Genomic DNA, 18,991 nt, shown 5'->3' with positions numbered 1-18,991 from the left:
GTCAGAACATTTGAGCTCTCTTTATGAACCAGTCAGTGTGGTGGCATTGACAGAAATAGCCTTCCTACTGAGTCCTTGGTCATACGAGTACTCCTTCCATGGCCCGTGCACATACCAGGCTCACCAGTTCTGCCAAGATCACCTCTGCGTGAGGTCCTGGCAGATTCTCCCCAAAGGCAAGACTGACCTTGTTAGTTTATACCAACTAAGACTCTTCTAAAGGATCAAGACCAGCACAATTCTTAAATGTTAACAAAAGAGACTGACAGTCATACTGACTTTTAAAAGGACCATGTATAGATTTTGAAGTTAAATTTTTCTTTTTTTTTTTTCTTTTTTGCAGTGGGACCTGATTTGCAGGGGAAGCGGGGGTTGGGAGAGTCTTGTCTTAAATCCATGGGAATTATTGCCTTGGACAGGAGTAAAATATCTACCTTGTAAAGAAGTAGAGGGATTCCCTTGAGAATCTACCTTTCCCAGAAGGAGCCGCATGAAATTTAGAGATTATTGCCAGGTGTGGGGTACATGCTTTTAATCTCAGTACTAAAGAGGCAAAGACAGGCAGATCTCTGAGTTCAAGACTTAGTCTATGTAATGTGTTCTCCTGTCTCAGAAAAGAAAAGGAAGGGCTGGAGCCAGCAGTGGTGGCAGACGTCTTTAATCCCAGGACTCAGGAGGCAGAGCCTGATCTACAGAGTGAGTTCCAGGATAGCTAGGGCTACACAGAGAAACCCTGAGGAGAGGAGGTGAGAAAGGAAGGAAGGAAGGAAGGAAGGAAGGAAGGAAGGAAGGAAGGAAGGAAGGAAGGAAGGGGCTAGAGTGATGGCTTATCAGTTTAAAGTACCTGTTCTTGCAGAAGACCTGGGTTTGATTGCTAGCACCTATGTGGTAGCTCATAACTATTCATAATTCTATTTCCAGGATCAGATGCATTCTCCAACTAGGAGAGCACTAAGCATGCATATGGTGCACATAGATCCATGAGGCAAACATGCATACACTACACATAAGACTTAAAAATCTAGAAAGAAAAAGAGAAAGACAGAAAGAGAAGAAGAAAGAAATTTAGAGATTGTGAGGTCAGATACAAAGCACATTCTCCCATCCAGGAGGAACAGTGATGAGGGTGATGTGTTGAAAGCTATTAAGAGAGAAAATAGCAGTAAATCTTCAGATTGTACATCAGATGGCAGACATATCCATCTTACCCTGTCTTATACTGACCACCAAGCATTTGAAAGAACTGTCACCACCTGGGTAAGTTACTGTCACATTAGAAGTTAATAAGCCAGCTAGGAAAAGGTTTCACTTATTTCCTTATGGTCTAAGTCCTGGATGCTAGTGGTACTATGAAAATATGGGTTATAAAAGTTCCTATAGCTATTTGCAGATTTTAAAACAAAGTCCTAAATTAAAATCTTGCTTTAATAAACAGAACAAAATTTAGTAAACAGTGGTATACCTTATAATGCATTTTCTGCCTCCTGCCTTGATGGATCCTGTTTTATTCCTGTAGTCTGACAGTACAGTGAACCTATGCACTTGGCACCGTAACTTATGTTCTCATAGACAGGTTCTCTCTGATTACAGGGTTACTAAGTGAAATACTAGCACTTTCAGTGAGGCCACAATTTGCCATAACTATCTCACTATTTTCTCTTCATAGGCAATCACTGAACTTGTCAGCCCAGACATCATCATGCAATCTCACTCAGAAAATGCAATTTCAGTCAAAGAAATTGTGACTGAAATTGAGTCCATCAGTCAAGGAGTTGGGCAGGTTCAGGTGAAAGGAGACATCCTCTCTAACCCATGCCACACACCAAAGAAGAGCACCATTCACGAGCTGCCCCTGGAGAGGGTGCCAGCCCCTGAGAACAAACCTGGACATTGGGAGCAGGATGGGAGTTTCTGTAGTGTCCAGCCAGAACTAGCTAGAGACTCAGGGAAGTGTGCCCCGGAGGAAGGCTGTCTGACCACACACTCATCCACAGCAGACTTGGAAGAAGAAGAACCAGTTGAGGGGGAACATGACTGGGGCCCAGGGATGCACTCTGGTGCTAAGTGGTGCCCTGGGTCTGTGAGGCGAGCCACCCTGGAGTTTGAAGAGCGCTTGCGACAAGAGCAAGAGAACCATGGTACAGCCTCTGCAGGCCCCACATTATCCAATCGCAAAAACTCTAAGAATGATTCTTCTGTGGCAGACTTAGTGCCAAAATGGAGCAGTGATGAAACTACCCCAGAACATTCATTTCTCCTCAAAGAAGCCGAGCCGAGCAAGGGTAAAGGGAAATGCAGTGGTTCCGAAGCCGGATCACTATCCCACTGTGAGCATAATCCCACCATGCCAGACTGCGAGCTGCCGGGGCATCATTCCTTGCCAGCTCCTCAGGACTGCCTAGGGTCAGATAGTAGAAGTAAGAAGCAGGAAGGAGGCCTACAGAAGCAGAGGACTGTGGTTCCAAACCAGGAATGTGAGACACAGGCCATCCTTCTTCCCCTTCCCAAGAAAATAGAAATCATTGAGTATACACCAACAGTGACATCCCTGGGTCACACCGAGCCAGGAGGGGAGGCGACACCCAGCAAAGAGGGTGAGAAACAAGGCCTGAGGAAAGTGAAGATGGAGAAGTCTATCACTATGTTTTGTGCGCTGGATGAAAATCTGAACAGAACTCTAGACCCCAGTCAAGTTTCTCTGCATCCCCAAGTGCTACCTCTGCCTCGTTCTTCCTCTGAGTGTGACAGGCCCGCTGACCCAAACCCTGTGTTAAGTAGCCCTCAAGACAAAGGGGACTGCCCATCCACACCCTTCAAGACAGCAGCACCTTTGGTCAGCTGCAGTACCCAGGGAGCGTCTTTCAGCTTGGATTATTTGCTTCCCCACTCTGTGGTTCACCTGGAAGGCTGCACAGAGCAAAGCAGTGCCACCGACAGTGAACTCTCTTCAGAGCAGGCTAGCTGGGAGGACAGCCGGGGGCATTTCCTCTCCAGTGGTAGTGGAATGGCACACACATCCTCCCCATTAACTAACGAAGACCTAAGTTTAATTAACAAACTTGGTGACAGTGTTGGTGTGTTACAGAAAAAACCAGACCCGTCACCTGAAGCCTGTAGAATCCCACATAGCTCTAGTAGTGAAAATATAAGAGATCTCAGCCACAGCCATGGTGTGGTAAAGGAGCACGCTAAAGAAATTGAGTCTCGAGTGATCTTCCAGGCAGGGTTTTCCAAAACATCCCAAATGAAGCGCTCAGCTTCCCTTGCCAAGTTGGGTTATCTGGACCTTTGTAAAGACTACTTACCAGATAGAGAGCTTGTCTCCTCAGAATCCCCTCATCTCAAATTGCTTCAGCCCTTCCTCAGAACAGACTCAGGCATGCATGCCTTGATGGCCCATGAGCCCTCAGAAAGCACAGGTGCCCACCAGAACCCACAGCCCACCAAGTATTCTGTAGAGCAACTCAAAACATCAGAGTGTATTGTGCAGAGCAAACCAGTGGAGAGGCCCAGTCTGCAGTATGCCAAAGAGTTTGGTTACAGTCAGCAGTGTTTGCTCCCCAAGGCAAGACCAGAATTGACTAGTTCTGAAGGAGGCCTTCCTTTGCTACAGACACAGGGTCTGCAGTACACAGGCCCCTCTCCAGGGCTGGCTGTGGCGCCCCGTCAGCAACATGGCAGAACTCATCCCCTTAGAAGACTGAAAAGAGCGAATGATAAAAAACGGACAACCAACCCCTTCTATAACACCATGTGATCCTGAGCCCACACACGTGATTTTCTAAGAAAATGTTTGTTAAAAAGGTGGTGTAATATGTAAGGAACATGCACTTTATTGGTTAATTTTATAATATTTTTGGTCATTTTACTGTTCCTGGCTCATGCAGGGTTTGGGTTTTTCCATGTGTGTATGTGCATGTATGTATGTGTGTGTTTGCGTGTGTGTGTGTGTGTGTGTGTGTGTGCGTGCGTGTGCGTGCGCACGCGCGCACGTGCACGCATGCATGTATGTGTGTATGTATGTGTACTGATTTGGATGGCAAGATCATTTTATTATTTTTTTATTTTTTTAAAATTCAAACCTCAAAATTTTTTTCAAAGAGCACCTTTATCAAAGGCAAATTGCTGTTTTTCAATCAACTGCCACCTGTCTCTTCTCATTTTGCCCTCTGAGAAAAGACATGCCTACTTGGTTGAGGGAAAGAAACAGATGGGGTAGGTGGCACTGAAGCTGGGAACTGGAGATGCTCACCCAGGCCTGAGGTGACCTATCTGCTGAAGGGCAGAGGGAAGTCACTGCTCTCAGCCTTCTCCTCCAAGCCCTCTTTTGGAGTCTGTGAAGTTGTAGGCTCTGCTTTGCTTTACCAGGCAATTGAGACTCCCATTTCTTCTGATATTCCAAAAGGCATCGATCATTACAGAAAAAAAGGAGTGGTAATTGGCCTATTGATCGAAACCTACGAAGCAAATAATTTTCCCCAAGAAAACAATCTGAAAGTCAAAGGGAACCCTAATCAAAATTCAAGGTCATCTGTAGAGAAATGCATTAGGAGAGAAGGTGGGAATGCAGCCCCTGAGTTGCTGTGGGGGCCAGTGGACTCCATCCAGGTGAGTCCTGGCCCTGCCTGCCTGCCGGATCCCCACCTGCCGGATGACAGGCTCTGCCACAGCCTCCCGACTGAAGACCTGGAAACAGGCTTGAAAAACAGCAAAGTCAGTGTGTTCTTGTAAAATGAATATATACTGTGGGTTTTTAACCCTGTTACTTGAATACTCTGTGGGCCTTCTGAGTTTAATGGCCGTGGTTTTCCAATTGATTTCTTCTCTCTTGCTGTTTTCCTATCCTACCCTTTTCTTAATTTCACAAATTATATTTTGTTACATTACATACATCAAACCTATTAACACTTGACACAAGTTTTTTCCCCTAATTTTTCCTAGAAGGTTTGTCGTTTCTCTACAGTTCATACACAGTATTTATGTACATAATGTCACTTTTTAAATGTTTCATGGTTGATATTGTGGGTCTTTTGATTTATTCTTGTTAAGGAGTAGAGTTGCAACTGGAAAAGAGAGAGACACCAGAAATAAACTGGTAGTTTCTGGTAGAAATCTTTATTTGTTTTAAATGAAAACTTGTCATTGCCAGCTCCTGCCAAATTCAGTACTTCCTCTTAAGAAACCCCTGCAGACTCCCACGAGATCACACTGAACGCTGGCTTCTGTGTGAGGCTGAAGTCCCAGGTCACTGTTTGCCAGTAATTGAAGCGCAGCCAGATATGTGTCTTCACTGCCCAAACTAGTAGACTCCCCGTGTGTGGCTGAGAGGCTGGGGCAGCTCAGCCAAGAGCACAGATCCCACTTAGGATACCATTGCTTTGTTGCTGGCCTGCTGCTCTTAAACACTGGCCTATCTACTACAAATATGCCTCTGAGAATAGTACAAAAAACATCTGGAGATAACCAACACAGCTCAGCAAAACTGAAGAGGTCTACAAATTTGCTTCCTGCTTGCTTTTGTTGATGTCGGAATTGCTGAGGATTGTCTGAGTAGGAGCCAGGGACTTAGGTTTTTGATTCATCATAGCCCTAGTTAGAAATAAACAGACACACAGATTATCATTAGAGGCAGACTTTGGAGGGAGCAGGTAGTAGGATGCAGGAGAAGTAGACTGCAGCCATTTTCAAGTGCTCCAGAGCTGGGAGTCCACTTGCCATAAAAAAAAAGTGGTTGGTTCTGACATTGCTGCCAGGAAGCAGTTAGCGACCACCTTCGGAAATATGTGGTATAGAAGTTATATATACCTGTGCTATCTTTCGGTAGTTTCTTTAAATGTTACATCTTTGTGCATCTTGGATATTTGTGTGTTGTCTCGTTAGGTGATATGTTTCATTGTGAGGAAGGCTTGGGAGGCAAGATGGTGGATTCCAGGACCCATCTGCTAAAGAATCCTGTCTACCAGTGTGATGGAAGGATGAGAAGTTACGATAGGGTGAGGAATGTTTACATCAAGGTTGAGAGAGTGCATCACCAAAAATAATAATAAAAGCTGGGTGTAGTGGCTCACATCTGCAGTCCCAGCACTTGGGAGGCTGAGGCAGGAGGATCACTATGAGCTGAACGCTAACTTCGGCTAGAGAGTGAGACCCTGTCTCAAAAAAAGTAGCATCCATATGCCACACATTATCAACAATGGACACTGCTCTCTCATCTCCCAGTGTAGAATATCCTCACTGCATCTCTCTTAGCAGAGACTGAGAAAATGCCCAGTGAGGGGACTGGGGAGCAGACAGACAAATGACAACACCTGGTTTTGTTTTCAAGATTTAAAGAATGGAAGAAACCATCTTATGCTGTCTTCCTTCTTAATTGCATTTCCTATCATTTAACTCACCTGCTTAGGTATCTTCCACACAGGGTCTATAATTCAGCTATGCCAAAGGGTCTTGCCAGCCCTGCAAACCCCAACACTTGGGTTGTTCCTAAGTCATGCCTATGGCTAAGGTGGGTGCATAATAAGCTGTTGAAGACTTTTTACTTTAGCATTTGATAATTTCAGATTGTCTGTCTGTTTTTTCTGTTCATGGAAAGCCTGGACCTAACTCTGACGAACTGTTAAGCAGGAAAAACCTTGACCTCCTGACTAGTGCTTAACTAGTGCTCTTGCTCAATGCCTCTGTCTCTCTCTACTGTTTTTAAGACCACAGTAGTCCTGTCAGTAGGTCTGGAAAAGTGTATAAGCATACATGTGGCACTTAGACAGGAGAGCTGACATTTCAGTGCCTGGGCCAACAGCCCCAGGAGCAGGCAGGATTGGAGCTATAGCCTGACTACATTGAGCTATACCTGACTTTAGGGAGAGGACCCCAGCCCTTTGTTGTTTTTGGAAACAGCAGCAGTGGGTGGTGTGGGCACAGTATAGTAGGGAGCACTTCATCTCAGTTTAGTTGCCTCTTGTTCTTTTTAACATATTTGTTCCTGTTCCTGCATCCCCACCTCTTCAGCATTTTAGTGTTTTCCTGCTCTGTACCTTTGTCTCTACTGCTATTTCCTTCTTTCTCATTCTGAGAACTACCAAGAGCTCCAGGGACAGCCTGGGAACACATCCCAGGCTCCAAGGTCTCCTGCTCCTGAGCCCAGATGTTTCCTCTGAAGGCCTCTGACAGTGGCTCACAGGACTGCACCTGAGGTTCTCTTTCAGTAAAGATGTTCTGTGGGAGTTGGGTTTTTTGGGGTTTTGTTTTTGTTTTTTTCTAAGCATTATGCAAAAAGTTTTAAGGGCATTTTAAAGAAAAGCCATTTTTTCTTGGCTTTTCCAAACAACTATCTGTGGATACTTTGTTTACTTTGTGAGTATTAAAATATGCATCATCACTGTGGCCTCAGGCTCTGAAGCCATGGTTGTCCTATGAGTCCTCCCCCAGAGAAAATGCCATATTATTGTCAGCCCTTGTGAAAAGTGGGTCAGGTGTGGAGCCGATCTCCTTCTGTGTCCTGCACTCGCATCCAGCAGTCATTTCTTAGTGCTGGTGTGTCTCCCTAGTGATGGTCGTGATGGTGAATGGATAGTATGATTGTTTGGTTTTCGATTTTTAACGGTAGACAAGGTGACATTCCGTTGTTTCAGCACCAATCCAACTTAAAAGATCATAGACTTCGTTACCCCTTCCAAACTAAAAGATCAAGCATGTATTGGACATAAGTGTATGCGTTGCCTCGACTCATCTGGCACCTATATTAGGAAACGGCCTGCCACCAAAGCAGGAAGCTGCACGCTCCTCTCCCCAGGGCTTTGGGACCTCTTGATGCCATGAAGAGCTATTGCAAGGTGCTTCTGTACTGCTCCAGCCTGAAGCAGAGGTGACTAGGCCCGCTTCTGCTAGGAAGAAAACCAGCCTCCTCTCAGTGCCCCAGAGATCTAGGACAGGATTTCTAAACTGGAATCACCTCTTACCAGCTTGAAGAGCCCCACCCCACCCCAGGTATAGGGCTGGTGCTGCCATCGGCCTTCACAGCAATGCTGGTGGCAGCATCCTGTCTACAGAGAGCAAATACCCCAAATGGAAAGCTGAGAAACTGACATGTGTCCTAGTCAGTAAGCCCTCTGGGAAATGATGGGTTTTGTTTTATTTGATTGATTTGCTTGGCGTAGCAAAGGTGCCTTTCCCTCCCTCCCCCCTTTAAACTTTGTTTGTAAGACTTGTTTGAAACCCAAACAAGTCCAAAAGACTCGCACTGACTGTTACCTTTGTCCAGGCTATCCCAAACTTCTCTATGCTCTCATTTTATTAAAAGCAGGTGCTCCCTGGAATCTCTGGGAACTTTTTGAGGCATTCAGAGCAGAATATAAAGAGTGGTCTCATCTCCTTCCTTAATCCTGGTGGTTGGGATGTCCCACTTGTATCATAGTTGTTTTTATTATTACTGATGTGCTCCGCTGTTTTTAAATGTGAACTTGTGCGCAGATGTGCAGATTCAATGTTCTTGTTACAGATTGAATAAATTTTTATTTTGAAGACAAATGTCTGTTTCAAGTGTAACAAAAGAGGGAGGTGCTGATGAAGGTGGGAGGTTGGAAAACAGCCCGGACAACAGACAGACCAGCACACACTGAAGAACTTAATGTGGGGAGGTAAACATATATAAACATATGTACATGCATTTGTTTATGTACATGTATATAACCTACCTTTCACAAAAGATGGGGTAGGAAACAGAGTTACAAAAAGTTGCAGACAAACTCAAATCAGGTGACCAGGCTGGGAACTTGGCTGGTCAAAGAGTCACTCACAGAAGCTGTCACCTGAATGGTAGAATGAATAAGCAAAATTCTTCTGCCAGCTGTGGTGCAGAGTGACTGGTGTGGGGCATCTGCGGTGACCTGCTCTAGCAGTGTCTGGATTTATTGGGTGAGTAACCTCACCGGACATTAACACAGAGCAAACAAGTTTTCATCACAGTGAAATCTAGGCTGGGGAGAGGGCTCAGTGGTTAAGAGCACTGGCTGCTCTTCTAGAGAACCCACGTTCAAATCCTACATGGCAGCTCACAACTGTCTAACTCCAAAACTCCAAGATCTGACATCTCACACACATGCATTCAGGCAAAATGCAAATGCACATTTAAAAAAAAACACTTAAAAACAAAAGCTACAGGGCTGGAGAGATGGCTCAGTGGGTAAGAGCACCCGACTGCTCTTCCGAAGGTCCAGAGTTCAAATCCCAGCGACCACATGGTGGCTCACAACCATCCGTAATGAGATCTGACTCCCTCTTCTGGTGTGTCTGAAGACAGCTACAGTGTACTTACATATAATAATAAATAAATAAATCTTTAAAAAACAAAACAAAACAAAAGCTACAAAACCCAAATACAGTACAATCCAAATATAGTACAGTACAGCCCAACTGCAGTACAGTACAGCCCAAATACGGTATTATCTGGGGGAGCTCTGTTAGTTGCCCAATTGTCAAACAAAATTTCTGATGTTTTCAAAGAAAACGCCAACCTACTACTTTCTGAGTCGGCCAAGTGAGTGGCACACTGCTGTTCTCCAGTGGGGCTACATGATGGTTGAAGGTATGATCACCTCACAAAATATCCCAGGAGTGCTTGGACTCCTGACCAACTAAATATGTTCAGTCTTGGCTTTGTAGCCAAAGCAAATGAACCGAATTAGTCTCAGTTATCAGGTCTTGTTCAGGAAATGGGTTTGAGAAACAGAATTCCTGTTAGCCTCCTGGCTTGCAGTTCAGGACCCACTGACAGTTCTATGGGGGACCATGCCCAGTGGCTTCCTTGCTTGACTGGTGGTTTGTTTTTAACTTTGTGTGTGTGGAAATTTTTCCTGCATGTTAGTGCACCACATGTGTGTCTGGTACCTGTGGAAACTATTGAGAAGATATTGGACTCCCCAGAACTGGCGTTAGAGATGGCTGTAAGCTGCTTTGTGGGTTCTGAGAACTGAACTTGGGTTACTAGAATGTGCCCCCAGAATGATATGAACTAACCATGTACCTGGAATCTTAAAGACTCCATCCCTCTTTGTGGTTATGCACACATAGAAGCCACAAATCTTTTGTGTAGCACCAACAATTTCTGGTTCTGTTCCTCTACAAGCCACTAATTGCCTAAACCCCTCCTGAGAAACAAGCCTATAGACACCCACATGCTCATGGGTGTGCTCTCTCTCTCTCTCTCTCTCTCTCTCTCTCTCTCTCTCTCTCTCTCTCTCTCTCTCATACACACACACACACACACACACACACACACTGGTCTCTGGAAAACTGCACTACTGAGTCTATGTGCTGCCTGAAACTGGCCTTATACTGCCCTTCAGAACCTAAGATGGGAGGGAAGAAATCAAGAGCTCGTGGGCAAGCATTGAATAAACAGCAACTCAAGAAACTGGCTGTATTTTATCTTCTTGACCTTGAACACTACTCAAGACTGGGTCTTGGGGGTGAGGGAGTCTGCCCTAAAGTAAAGGGATCATCTCAAAGACCAGAGAGCTAAACATCTTCAGAGTTGGTCTCTCTGACCTCTAAAATATGGCCAAATATCTGTGCCGACATCTTCCCCTTAAACCCAGTGCTGGGAGTTAGTTCACTTTTCTCTGCCTGGTTTAAGCTGTGGCTCATAGAACCTTCTAATAGGGATGAAATGCCCATACCGGTGCCAATGTTTTAAGTTCTCAAACAATCGCCATCGATGTTAATAACAGCGGTAGCCTCATCAATTGCCCTGGGCCAACCTAGACCCTCATCAAGCTACTGAGACGATTTCCCCCAGAGTATCTTCTGGGGCCTCTTCGCGGCAGGTCGAGGCTGTTGGGGACAACCCCGCCCGCTGGGAACGACTAAATTAGCTGCGCGATTGCGGCAGGAATGCGGCGCGCAGGCACCTGATCTCGCGCGGTGGCTCCCAGTCTCCGTGTCCCTCTTTGGACCAAGCGTCTCCCGAACCTGTATGCGAGGGACCGTGGCAGACAGGAGGCAAGAACACCCCGCAAGCGCACGCACACTTACTTTTCCCTTTTTACAGCGGAGTGGAGACGCCCGCCGGACTTTCCCGCGCTGGACAGGGCGTGGCCGCTCTGGCCTGGCCCTGCCCCCGTCCGGCCCCGCCCCCTCAGGTTGATGGCAGCAGCAGCTGGGACTGCAGCGGAGCCCGCAGCCGAGAGCCGCAGGCAGCGACCGGAACACCCTGGCCCGGACGCACGGACGCCGCCTCCTCGGCCCTTCGCATACCCCGGTCCGCTCCGCAGAGGAGTCGCAGCGTGAGCACCTCCGTCCGGCTTAGGACCAGGTACCCCCCTCCCTGCCTCTGCCACAGCAGCCGACGGCGCGGGCGGGGTCTCTGGAGGGGGCAGAGGTCTGCGTCCCCCCTCCCCCGCCGCTAAATTCGGTCCGGCAGGGCGGACTTGGTGTCTATATTTGGCCGGACAGCGGCTGGCGAGGAGACACCTAGTCTCACACGAACGCACTGCCGGGGCAGGAGGCTGGAGGAGGGGGCGAGTAGGCCGGCCTTCAGGCCTGGGGCTGCAGAAGTGGTTTGAAGGGCACAAGGATGCCCGGGCAGGGGAGGGGCAGGAAGCAGTTGGCCTTTGGGAGAACCTGCTGTGTCCCCTTGGGAAGAGTAGCAAGCATTGCTAAGCTCCTAGCTCCAGAAGCCGAAGTCGTAGCACCAGAAAGAGGACCTCACCTCCTCCCTGGTTGCACATCTGGTCCTTGCAGGTGGGGTCGAGGGCCCCCACCCTCAAGAGAACGGACTAGCCAGCCCAGGCATCGCACCCAAGAGGCTGGACCAAAGTATGATATTTGTGTCAGATGACCATAGCCAGGACTCCCCCCACCCCACCCCATCCGGAGAAATCAGTGCATGGGGAAATAAACAGAAGGAAGATCACCCTACTCCCACATACCCCACACCACGGGAGGAATCTTCTGAAAACAGAAGGGAACAGGGCTAACAAAAGGACCTCTTCTCTTGGCCAAGCTTTAGAAAAAGACACATCGGCTTGAACTCAGCGATGTGAGCTGCAGTCCTACCTAGCCCTGCAACTAGCCTTGAGCTACTGTCCACTGACTAAAAGAGAGGGTGTTGGGTGGGGAGCCTTTCAGAGGGACAAATACTTGCAAAGAGGTCTCAAACATGACTAGCAGCATGAGGGGACCCCCTGATATTCCTCCTCAAAACATTAGGTCTTGGAGGAAGTTTTAGCCCTGTGTCAGCCTCCACTATCCCGGCTAGCCTGTGTGTCTAAGAAGCAGTGAGATTCCCCATCCTTGTCCCTCGTATTAAACAACATGAGACAGATGTCAAAAACCAGCCTCCAACTCTGGTCACTTTGAAGATCCTGGCCAGATAATCCTACTCACTCCCTCCTCCCTTCCACAGCTCACAGGATTACGGACCAACGTGCCTCTAGACTCTGAGACTCCCTATCTTTGCCCCAGCCATGAGCCGGCGTGTTGTTCGGCAGAGCAAGTTCCGCCATGTGTTTGGTCAGGCAGCAAAGGCTGACCAGGCCTATGAGGACATCCGGGTATCCAAGGTCACATGGGACAGCGCTTTCTGTGCCGTCAACCCCAAATTTCTAGCCATTATTGTGGAGGCTGGAGGTGGAGGTGCCTTCATTGTCCTGCCTCTGGCCAAGGTGAGGGGTGAGGGGAAGAAAGCAATTGGGAGGGCACTGGCTAGGGTCTCTGGGATATATCCCACACTAGCCTTTTCTCACTGAAGTCCAGGCCTCCAGAAGGGCAGTCTGTGTGGACTGGGTACTCTGTCTTTGCCAAACCCACAAAGAATGGTGGAGAACAGCAACATCAGCGTGACCTGTGCCCGATCTCTAGGCCACCGAGCACTGTGTTCCTAGCAGAAACCAAGATGGGAGTTAGTGATGGAGATGGCTGGGATGCCGCAGACCAAGGTCCAGTCAGACTCTAACCTTATCTTTACCTAGTGTCAGAGAAAGAGTCAGAGAGATGGAGAGAGACACACAGAAACAGAGATAGAGAGACAGAGATACACAGAGAGAGAGAGAGAGAGAGAGAGAGAGAGAGAGAGAGAGAGAGAGAGAGAGAGAGAGAGAGAGATGTGTGTTCAGACCTGATCCTGGGAGTGGATGAAACTAAAAAGAGAAGTTACAATAGTTAGAGCTTTCCCTCCCCTGCACACGAGGGAAAGGGCCAGGCACTAACTGCCACCTTTGCAGACACGTAGCCATCTGTACCCCAGGAGAGATACCCCAAAGCATAACCTTGACCTAGATACTGAGCCCTATACCTTGCTAAAGAAGACCTCACAAGTGATGGGGTCAGGACAGGCCTGACAATAGCCTATGACTCACGCTGGACAATGCAGACACCATCCAGAGACACCATCCCAAGGGCTCACATTTCAGCCCAAGCCACCTCCTCCCCCAGTGTGACTGCTATTTCAATGGCATTTAGTCACCCTCTCTCCCAGACTATGTGCTTTGGGCCAATGCCAACCCCTGCAGAGTCTTCAGAACTCCCACAACTTACTCATGAAGACAAAAAGAAAAACGAGTGCCAGCCCCTGGTAAGGGACACTCAGCACCGAGACTGTGTGCTGCCTGTGACTCCAAGGTGAAACCAAGGGAGAGGTCTGCGCCAGGGGCTAAGCCACTGTGGTCAGAGTCACTCACTTAGACCTCTCTCTCCAGGGGCTTGCCAAAGGTACTCCAACTTGGGGGACAGGTTCAAGTGCATCCTCCTCACAGGGTGTGTGGGTACATGCCCGTAAGCCCAGCGCTGGGAAGACCGAGGCAAGATCAGTCTAGGCTAATCAACAACAGAATGAGACTTCATGTTTAAAAAAAGAAAAAGAAAAAGAACCCTGGACCTTAACTTGAGTCTGGGTTCCATGTCCTGCTGTAGGTCCTTTGTTAGGTCAGCCACTGTGCATCTCCAGCAAAGCTCAAGGAGTGGACTGAGGGTGAGGGTGGGGTTAGAGTCTGAAAAAGGTCTGCAAAGAGAAAACTAATAACACAGATTCGAGAGGTAAACAAATCTACTGCCCACTCCAAAACCACATACAGGAGAGCAAGGGCCTGGGATGCAGCTCACTGGTTGGCCATTTACTTAACAAGTGCTGGGCCCTGAGTTCCGTTCCCAGCGGTGCTTGTGCACACACACACACACACACACACACACGAATGACAGTGATCCCACATCTCCCTCTCTGACCCCTCCAGACAGGACGAGTGGATAAGAACTACCCACTGGTCACTGGGCACACTGGCCCTGTGCTGGACATTGACTGGTGCCCACACAATGACAACGTCATCGCCAGTGCCTCAGATGACACCACAGTCATGGTAGGAGACTAGTGGATGCTGCCAAGCTGGGGTGGGGAACGGGGAGGTGTCTCACCTGTGCTTGGGAAGGTGATAGAAGGGGCAGAGGCCAGGAGCTCTGCCCTGTCCTGCCCAGTTCCCAGATTATTTTTAGTTAAATACATACCTGCGCCCTCCCAGAGTGCACTGCCTAGAACTAATTATAACCATGGATAACTTGGGGCCCTAAGAGCAGGGGTACAGTACTCTGAAGTTTTCTTGACAGAGTAAGGCAGTCTTTGGAGAGCTCACAACTGCTCTCGTGGTGCTGGTACCACCAAGTTTTTTCCTGTATTTGACCCGTACCACTCAAGAAGACCAATAGCACTAAGTGGGCGGAGCCATCTCTGAATCCCACCTACTTGTTGCCTTTCTTCCTACCTAGGTGTGGCAGATTCCAGACTACACCCCTGTGAGAAACATCACAGAACCTGTCATCACACTCGAGGGCCACTCCAAGCGTGTGGGCATCCTGTCTTGGCATCCTACTGCCAGGAATGTCCTGCTCAGTGCAGGTCTGGGGTGGGGCTAAGGAGGGTCCCTACTATAGATGAGGGTGGGAGTGAGGAAGGTGAGCCTCGGATGATATGCCTGGTCACTCTGGTCAGGGGGTGATAATGTGATCATCATCTGGAATGTGGGCACCGGGGAGGTACTGCTGAGCCTGGACGACATACACCCTGACGTCATCCACAGCGTCTGTTGGAACAGCAATGGTAGCCTGCTAGCCACCACCTGCAAGGACAAGACCTTGCGCATCATTGACCCCAGGAAGAGTCAAGTGGTTGCGGTGAGCTCCTGGCCTGGCTGCCTATTCCCTAGCTAGCACCCCCTTGTTCAACACCAGCCGTTAGTGCCTGATACCCAGTCATCAGAGCCTCTGGTCCCAGCTTTTACCTGTCTTATCCCTACTCCGGAGATTAGTCATGACCCAACCCCCTCCGCACCCCTTGCAGGCTCAACAGCCTCAATCCCTCCTACCCTGAGTAAACTCCCAGACTGCAACCGGGTTCGCTCCCCTCCCATACATCTAAGAGCTCCGAGGAGGGCTCCTTGCTTTGAGATTGAGGAGGGAGAAGCTGGAAACTCCATCCTCCAACCAGAACCTGCATGAAACCTGAGCTCCAGGACCCTCTCCTCCCAGATATCCAACGCCATCTTCCAGGGTCTGGGGCCTGACTACCGAGACCTGACCCCCTTTCCACCCATTGACCCACTGGGTGGGAATGAAATAACCCTCAAGCGTTGCTTGTCCCAGCTGGGTGCCCTGGGAGGTCAGTGGCCCTGTCCTGGCCAGCCTCCTTCTAACCTGGGAAGTCGGGTGCCTGCATGTCTGCTTGGAGCACAGGCGTGGCGCGCGGCTGGGAGCTGGAGGGCGGGTGGGCGGGCCCTCTAACCCACTAACCCTGCGAGCAGGAGCGAGCCCGGCCTCACGAGGGCGCCCGCCCACTGCGGGCCGTCTTCACCGCAGACGGGAAGCTGCTCAGCACCGGCTTCAGCAGGATGAGTGAGCGGCAACTCGCACTCTGGGACCCGGTAGGCCAGGCGGAGGCGGGCGCATTGGCTCGCTTTGCAGGGTCAACCAGGAGCACCCTCCTGAGTGGTGGCCCAACCCAAGAGGCCCAAGTGGAGCACGGGGCTCCCTTGTGGGTAGAACACCGCTGCAACCCTAGGATGCCTGCAGACATCACCCGCCCCAGGGATCAGCCTTTGAGGGTGCATAAGGACTGGAACCTGCTGAGAGCTCCAGGCCTCCTGCTCTCTCACAGCCCTGATCTCCAGGCCATGGTCCTGCCACTGAGTTCTTAGACCCCTTTCCCCCCCATCCCCACCCCACACTCAGGTTGGCAAGGTTGCTCAGATTTCCATCTCCCGAAGGCAGGCAGCAAGGTGATGCTCCTCCCTTCTCCCCCTTCCTCCCAGGAGAGGTTTGCAGCCCACGAGGGGATGAGACCCATGCGGGCTGTCTTCACGCGGCTGGGTCATATCTTCACCACGGGATTCACCCGCATGAGCCAGCGAGAGCTAGGCCTGTGGGACCCGGTAACACAGTTGGAGGCTTGGGATGTGTGCCCCGGGGGCTGGCATCACGAGCGAGGGGCCAGACGCCCTGCACCCGCAGGGTATGCCCATTCCGACAGGGCTGAAGGTTGCTGCCACCTCACACCCAACACTGCCCAGTTTTGCTGCGTCGCCTGAAGGAGCTCGCGCTGGCGCCCCCTCCTGGTGATGCCAAGTCCCTGGGGGTGGTTTGCTGTGACTGCATGCAACCGCACAGGGTGTTCTTGTGCGAGGGAAAGGGAAAGATGCGTCTAGAAGAGCCTGTAGCTCTCACCAGAGCTGTCTTGGAAACGCATGGGATTTGGGGTGGCCATAAAGCGAATTCTGATGTAACCCGGGAGGAGGAGCAGGGCTGGTCACTCTCCCTGTGCTCGGCAGAACAATTTCGAAGAGCCAGTGGCCCTGCAGGAGATGGACACAAGCAATGGAGTGTTACTACCATTCTACGATCCTGACTCCAGCATCGTCTACTTGTGTGGCAAGGTGCTGGAGGCTGGGCTGGAAGAACCAGGGCCAGGATGAAGATGTGAGCACGCTGTCTGGCAGTGCCATCTAAATTGGCTGGTTTTGCAGGGTGACAGTAGCATTCGGTACTTTGAAATTACGGAAGAACCACCTTTCGTGCATTATCTGAACACATTTAGCAGCAAAGAACCGCAACGGGGTATGGGTTTCATGCCCAAGCGGGGACTGGATGTCAGCAAATGTGAAATCGCCAGGTCAGCACTTTTGTCCCTCCTGTCCCCCTGCCTCTGTTTCTCATGTCAGCTCCCAGGATTCCCCTAATTATGCTGTTCTTTGGGAAAAAGAAAGGAGCCATACTAGTCTTTTTCAGTGACAGTTCCAGCATTGTCCTACTAGCCTGACATTCCAACAGAGGTGTTTTAACCCAACACTGATAATGTGTGAATGGTAATTACTCGGCGTGGTGTTGACTTTCAACACCTTAGTCACAGACATAGGGATTTTAAAAAAGGATGGAGAGTCAGCAGGAATGTTGAATTCCCCCTCCCTCATAGGTTCTACAAGCTGCACGAACGAAAGTGTGAACCCATCATCATGACTGTACCGCGAAAGGTGAGGAAGGAGGGTGTTGGCTAGAAATCATCAAAAAAGCCATCCACTGCTCAGCTCACACAGGCCCTCCTGTCCTCCCACCCCCTCAGTCAGACCTGTTCCAGGATGACCTATACCCAGACACGCCTGGCCCTGAGCCTGCCCTGGAAGCTGATGAGTGGCTATCGGGTCAGGATGCAGAACCTGTGCTCATTTCGCTGAAGGAAGGCTACGTTCCCCCCAAACACCGTGAGCTCCGGGTCACCAAACGCAACATCCTAGATGTGCGCCCACCAGCCAGTCCTCGGCGCAGCCAGTCCGCCAGCGAGGCCCCCTTGTCGGTAAGCTCTGAGATCTGACCACGCCACCCTGAGTCTATCCCCTGCCTCCTGCTCTCTGCCATGGTCTCTTCTGTCTCCCACATGCCAGCAGCAGCACACCCTGGAGACATTGCTGGAGGAGATCAAGGCCCTCCGAGAGCGAGTGCAGGCCCAAGAGGAGCGCATCACTGCGTTGGAAAACATGCTCTGTGAGCTGGTGGACGGCACGGACTAGCACTGCATACGTGCTGCGAAGCTCTGCACACTGCAGACTCAATGGGGCAGGGCGCACCGACTGGCAGCACCGGCTTTTGGTCTGGAACTCTGCACCCTGCCTCGTGGGGTTGGAATTAGGGGAGGGATCAGAAAAGAAACTCCATCTCCCACAAGAGGCCTAAACACACAGATCTTAAGTGGCAGGGACTGAGCTCCGTACTAGGTCCCCGAACATTGCAAGATCAGGCCTCGGGGAAGCCTGAGGTAATGTGGCCTTAGCAGTGGTGCTTCATGGTGAGGTGGTGTCCCTCTCTGTCCCTTACCCTGGGCAGGGGAAGTGCTTAGTGTTAGCGTGATCCTGGGGATACTCAGGGGCCTAGGCCTGACCTCACAGGGATGGCGATTCAACAAATATCCCCAGAACCTCAGGAAATTTCCAATATTTCTCCTAATAAGCAGCACCCTGTTTCTATTGCCAGAAGAGCTTAACCCACTGGCTTCAACCATAATTCTATGGCAGAGACGGCATAATTCTATTCCAAAGACGGCAGCTTCTTGGAGACAAACAGACCCCACCAGAGAAATCTCAGGAGAACAGGCACATGGAAGCAGGTTCAACACACACACACACACACACACACACACACACACACCAGCACTCTGCTGACTCTTATAGAAACACTGAAGCATTACTAATGAAACACTTCACTAAGTACAAGTCTGTGCCTCCTGCACAGAGAGCCAATATGCCGCCCCCATTCCCCAAGGCAGCACCATGAGGGAACCAGGCCTTGCCCAAACTAGGGGGCACCTCAGTCCTTTTTGGAAAACTGAGGAGACCTAGCAAATGCAAGCTGGACTGAGGACCCACCAGGCAGCTTTTTATCCCAGGTCATCTATCTTTGCATTGAGGTTCCCAAGACCCCACCCACCTCCCACCCCCGTGGGCACTTCTCCCCAATAAAGTTAAGTAGA

General features: G+C 49.8%; 2 protein-coding genes across 13 annotated transcripts in view; both read left to right on the top strand.

Annotated features, from left to right (window-relative positions):
- Ssh2 (slingshot protein phosphatase 2) overlaps window positions 1–8,523 on the top strand; it is a 244,798-nt gene extending 236,275 nt beyond the window's left edge. For all 7 annotated transcript variants that reach the window (XM_021178063.3, XM_085829808.1, XM_029483719.2 and 4 more), the window contains one exon: window positions 1,667–8,523. In XM_021178063.3, coding sequence (XP_021033722.1) covers window positions 1,667–3,757 — 2,091 coding nt within the window. In that variant the 3' untranslated portion in view covers window positions 3,758–8,523. The remainder of the gene's footprint in view (window positions 1–1,666) is intronic.
- Window positions 8,524–10,580: 2,057 nt separating this feature from the next.
- Coro6 (coronin 6) lies at window positions 10,581–18,988 on the top strand. 6 transcript variants are annotated; one of them, XM_029483928.2, is made up of 12 exons: window positions 10,910–10,967; window positions 11,045–11,308; window positions 12,401–12,659; window positions 14,223–14,345; window positions 14,749–14,878; window positions 14,972–15,153; window positions 16,287–16,406; window positions 16,803–16,907; window positions 16,998–17,143; window positions 17,444–17,501; window positions 17,591–17,821; window positions 17,910–18,988. In XM_029483928.2, the coding sequence occupies exons 3-12, from the start codon at window positions 12,462–12,464 to the stop codon at window positions 18,033–18,035; spliced, it is 1,419 nt and encodes a 472-aa protein (XP_029339788.1). In that variant the 5' UTR covers window positions 10,910–10,967; window positions 11,045–11,308; window positions 12,401–12,461; the 3' UTR covers window positions 18,036–18,988. The 6 variants fall into 6 exon arrangements, 4 of the variants coding, with proteins under 4 accessions (XP_029339790.1, XP_029339789.1, XP_085685931.1 ...); XR_015045021.1 differs by having other exon boundaries at window positions 10,581–11,308; window positions 17,595–17,821; window positions 17,913–18,988; XR_015045020.1 differs by having other exon boundaries at window positions 10,581–11,308; window positions 17,595–17,821.
- Window positions 18,989–18,991: the final 3 nt, after the last annotated feature.

Source organism: Mus caroli, unplaced genomic scaffold (genome assembly GCF_978045245.1).
Source record: "Mus caroli unplaced genomic scaffold, Mus_caroli_1 scaffold_13, whole genome shotgun sequence".
In the NCBI taxonomy this organism is placed as follows: domain Eukaryota; kingdom Metazoa; phylum Chordata; class Mammalia; order Rodentia; family Muridae; genus Mus; species Mus caroli.
The sequence above is the reverse complement of the archived record's forward strand: the minus strand, read 5'-3'. Positions and strand labels throughout refer to the sequence as shown.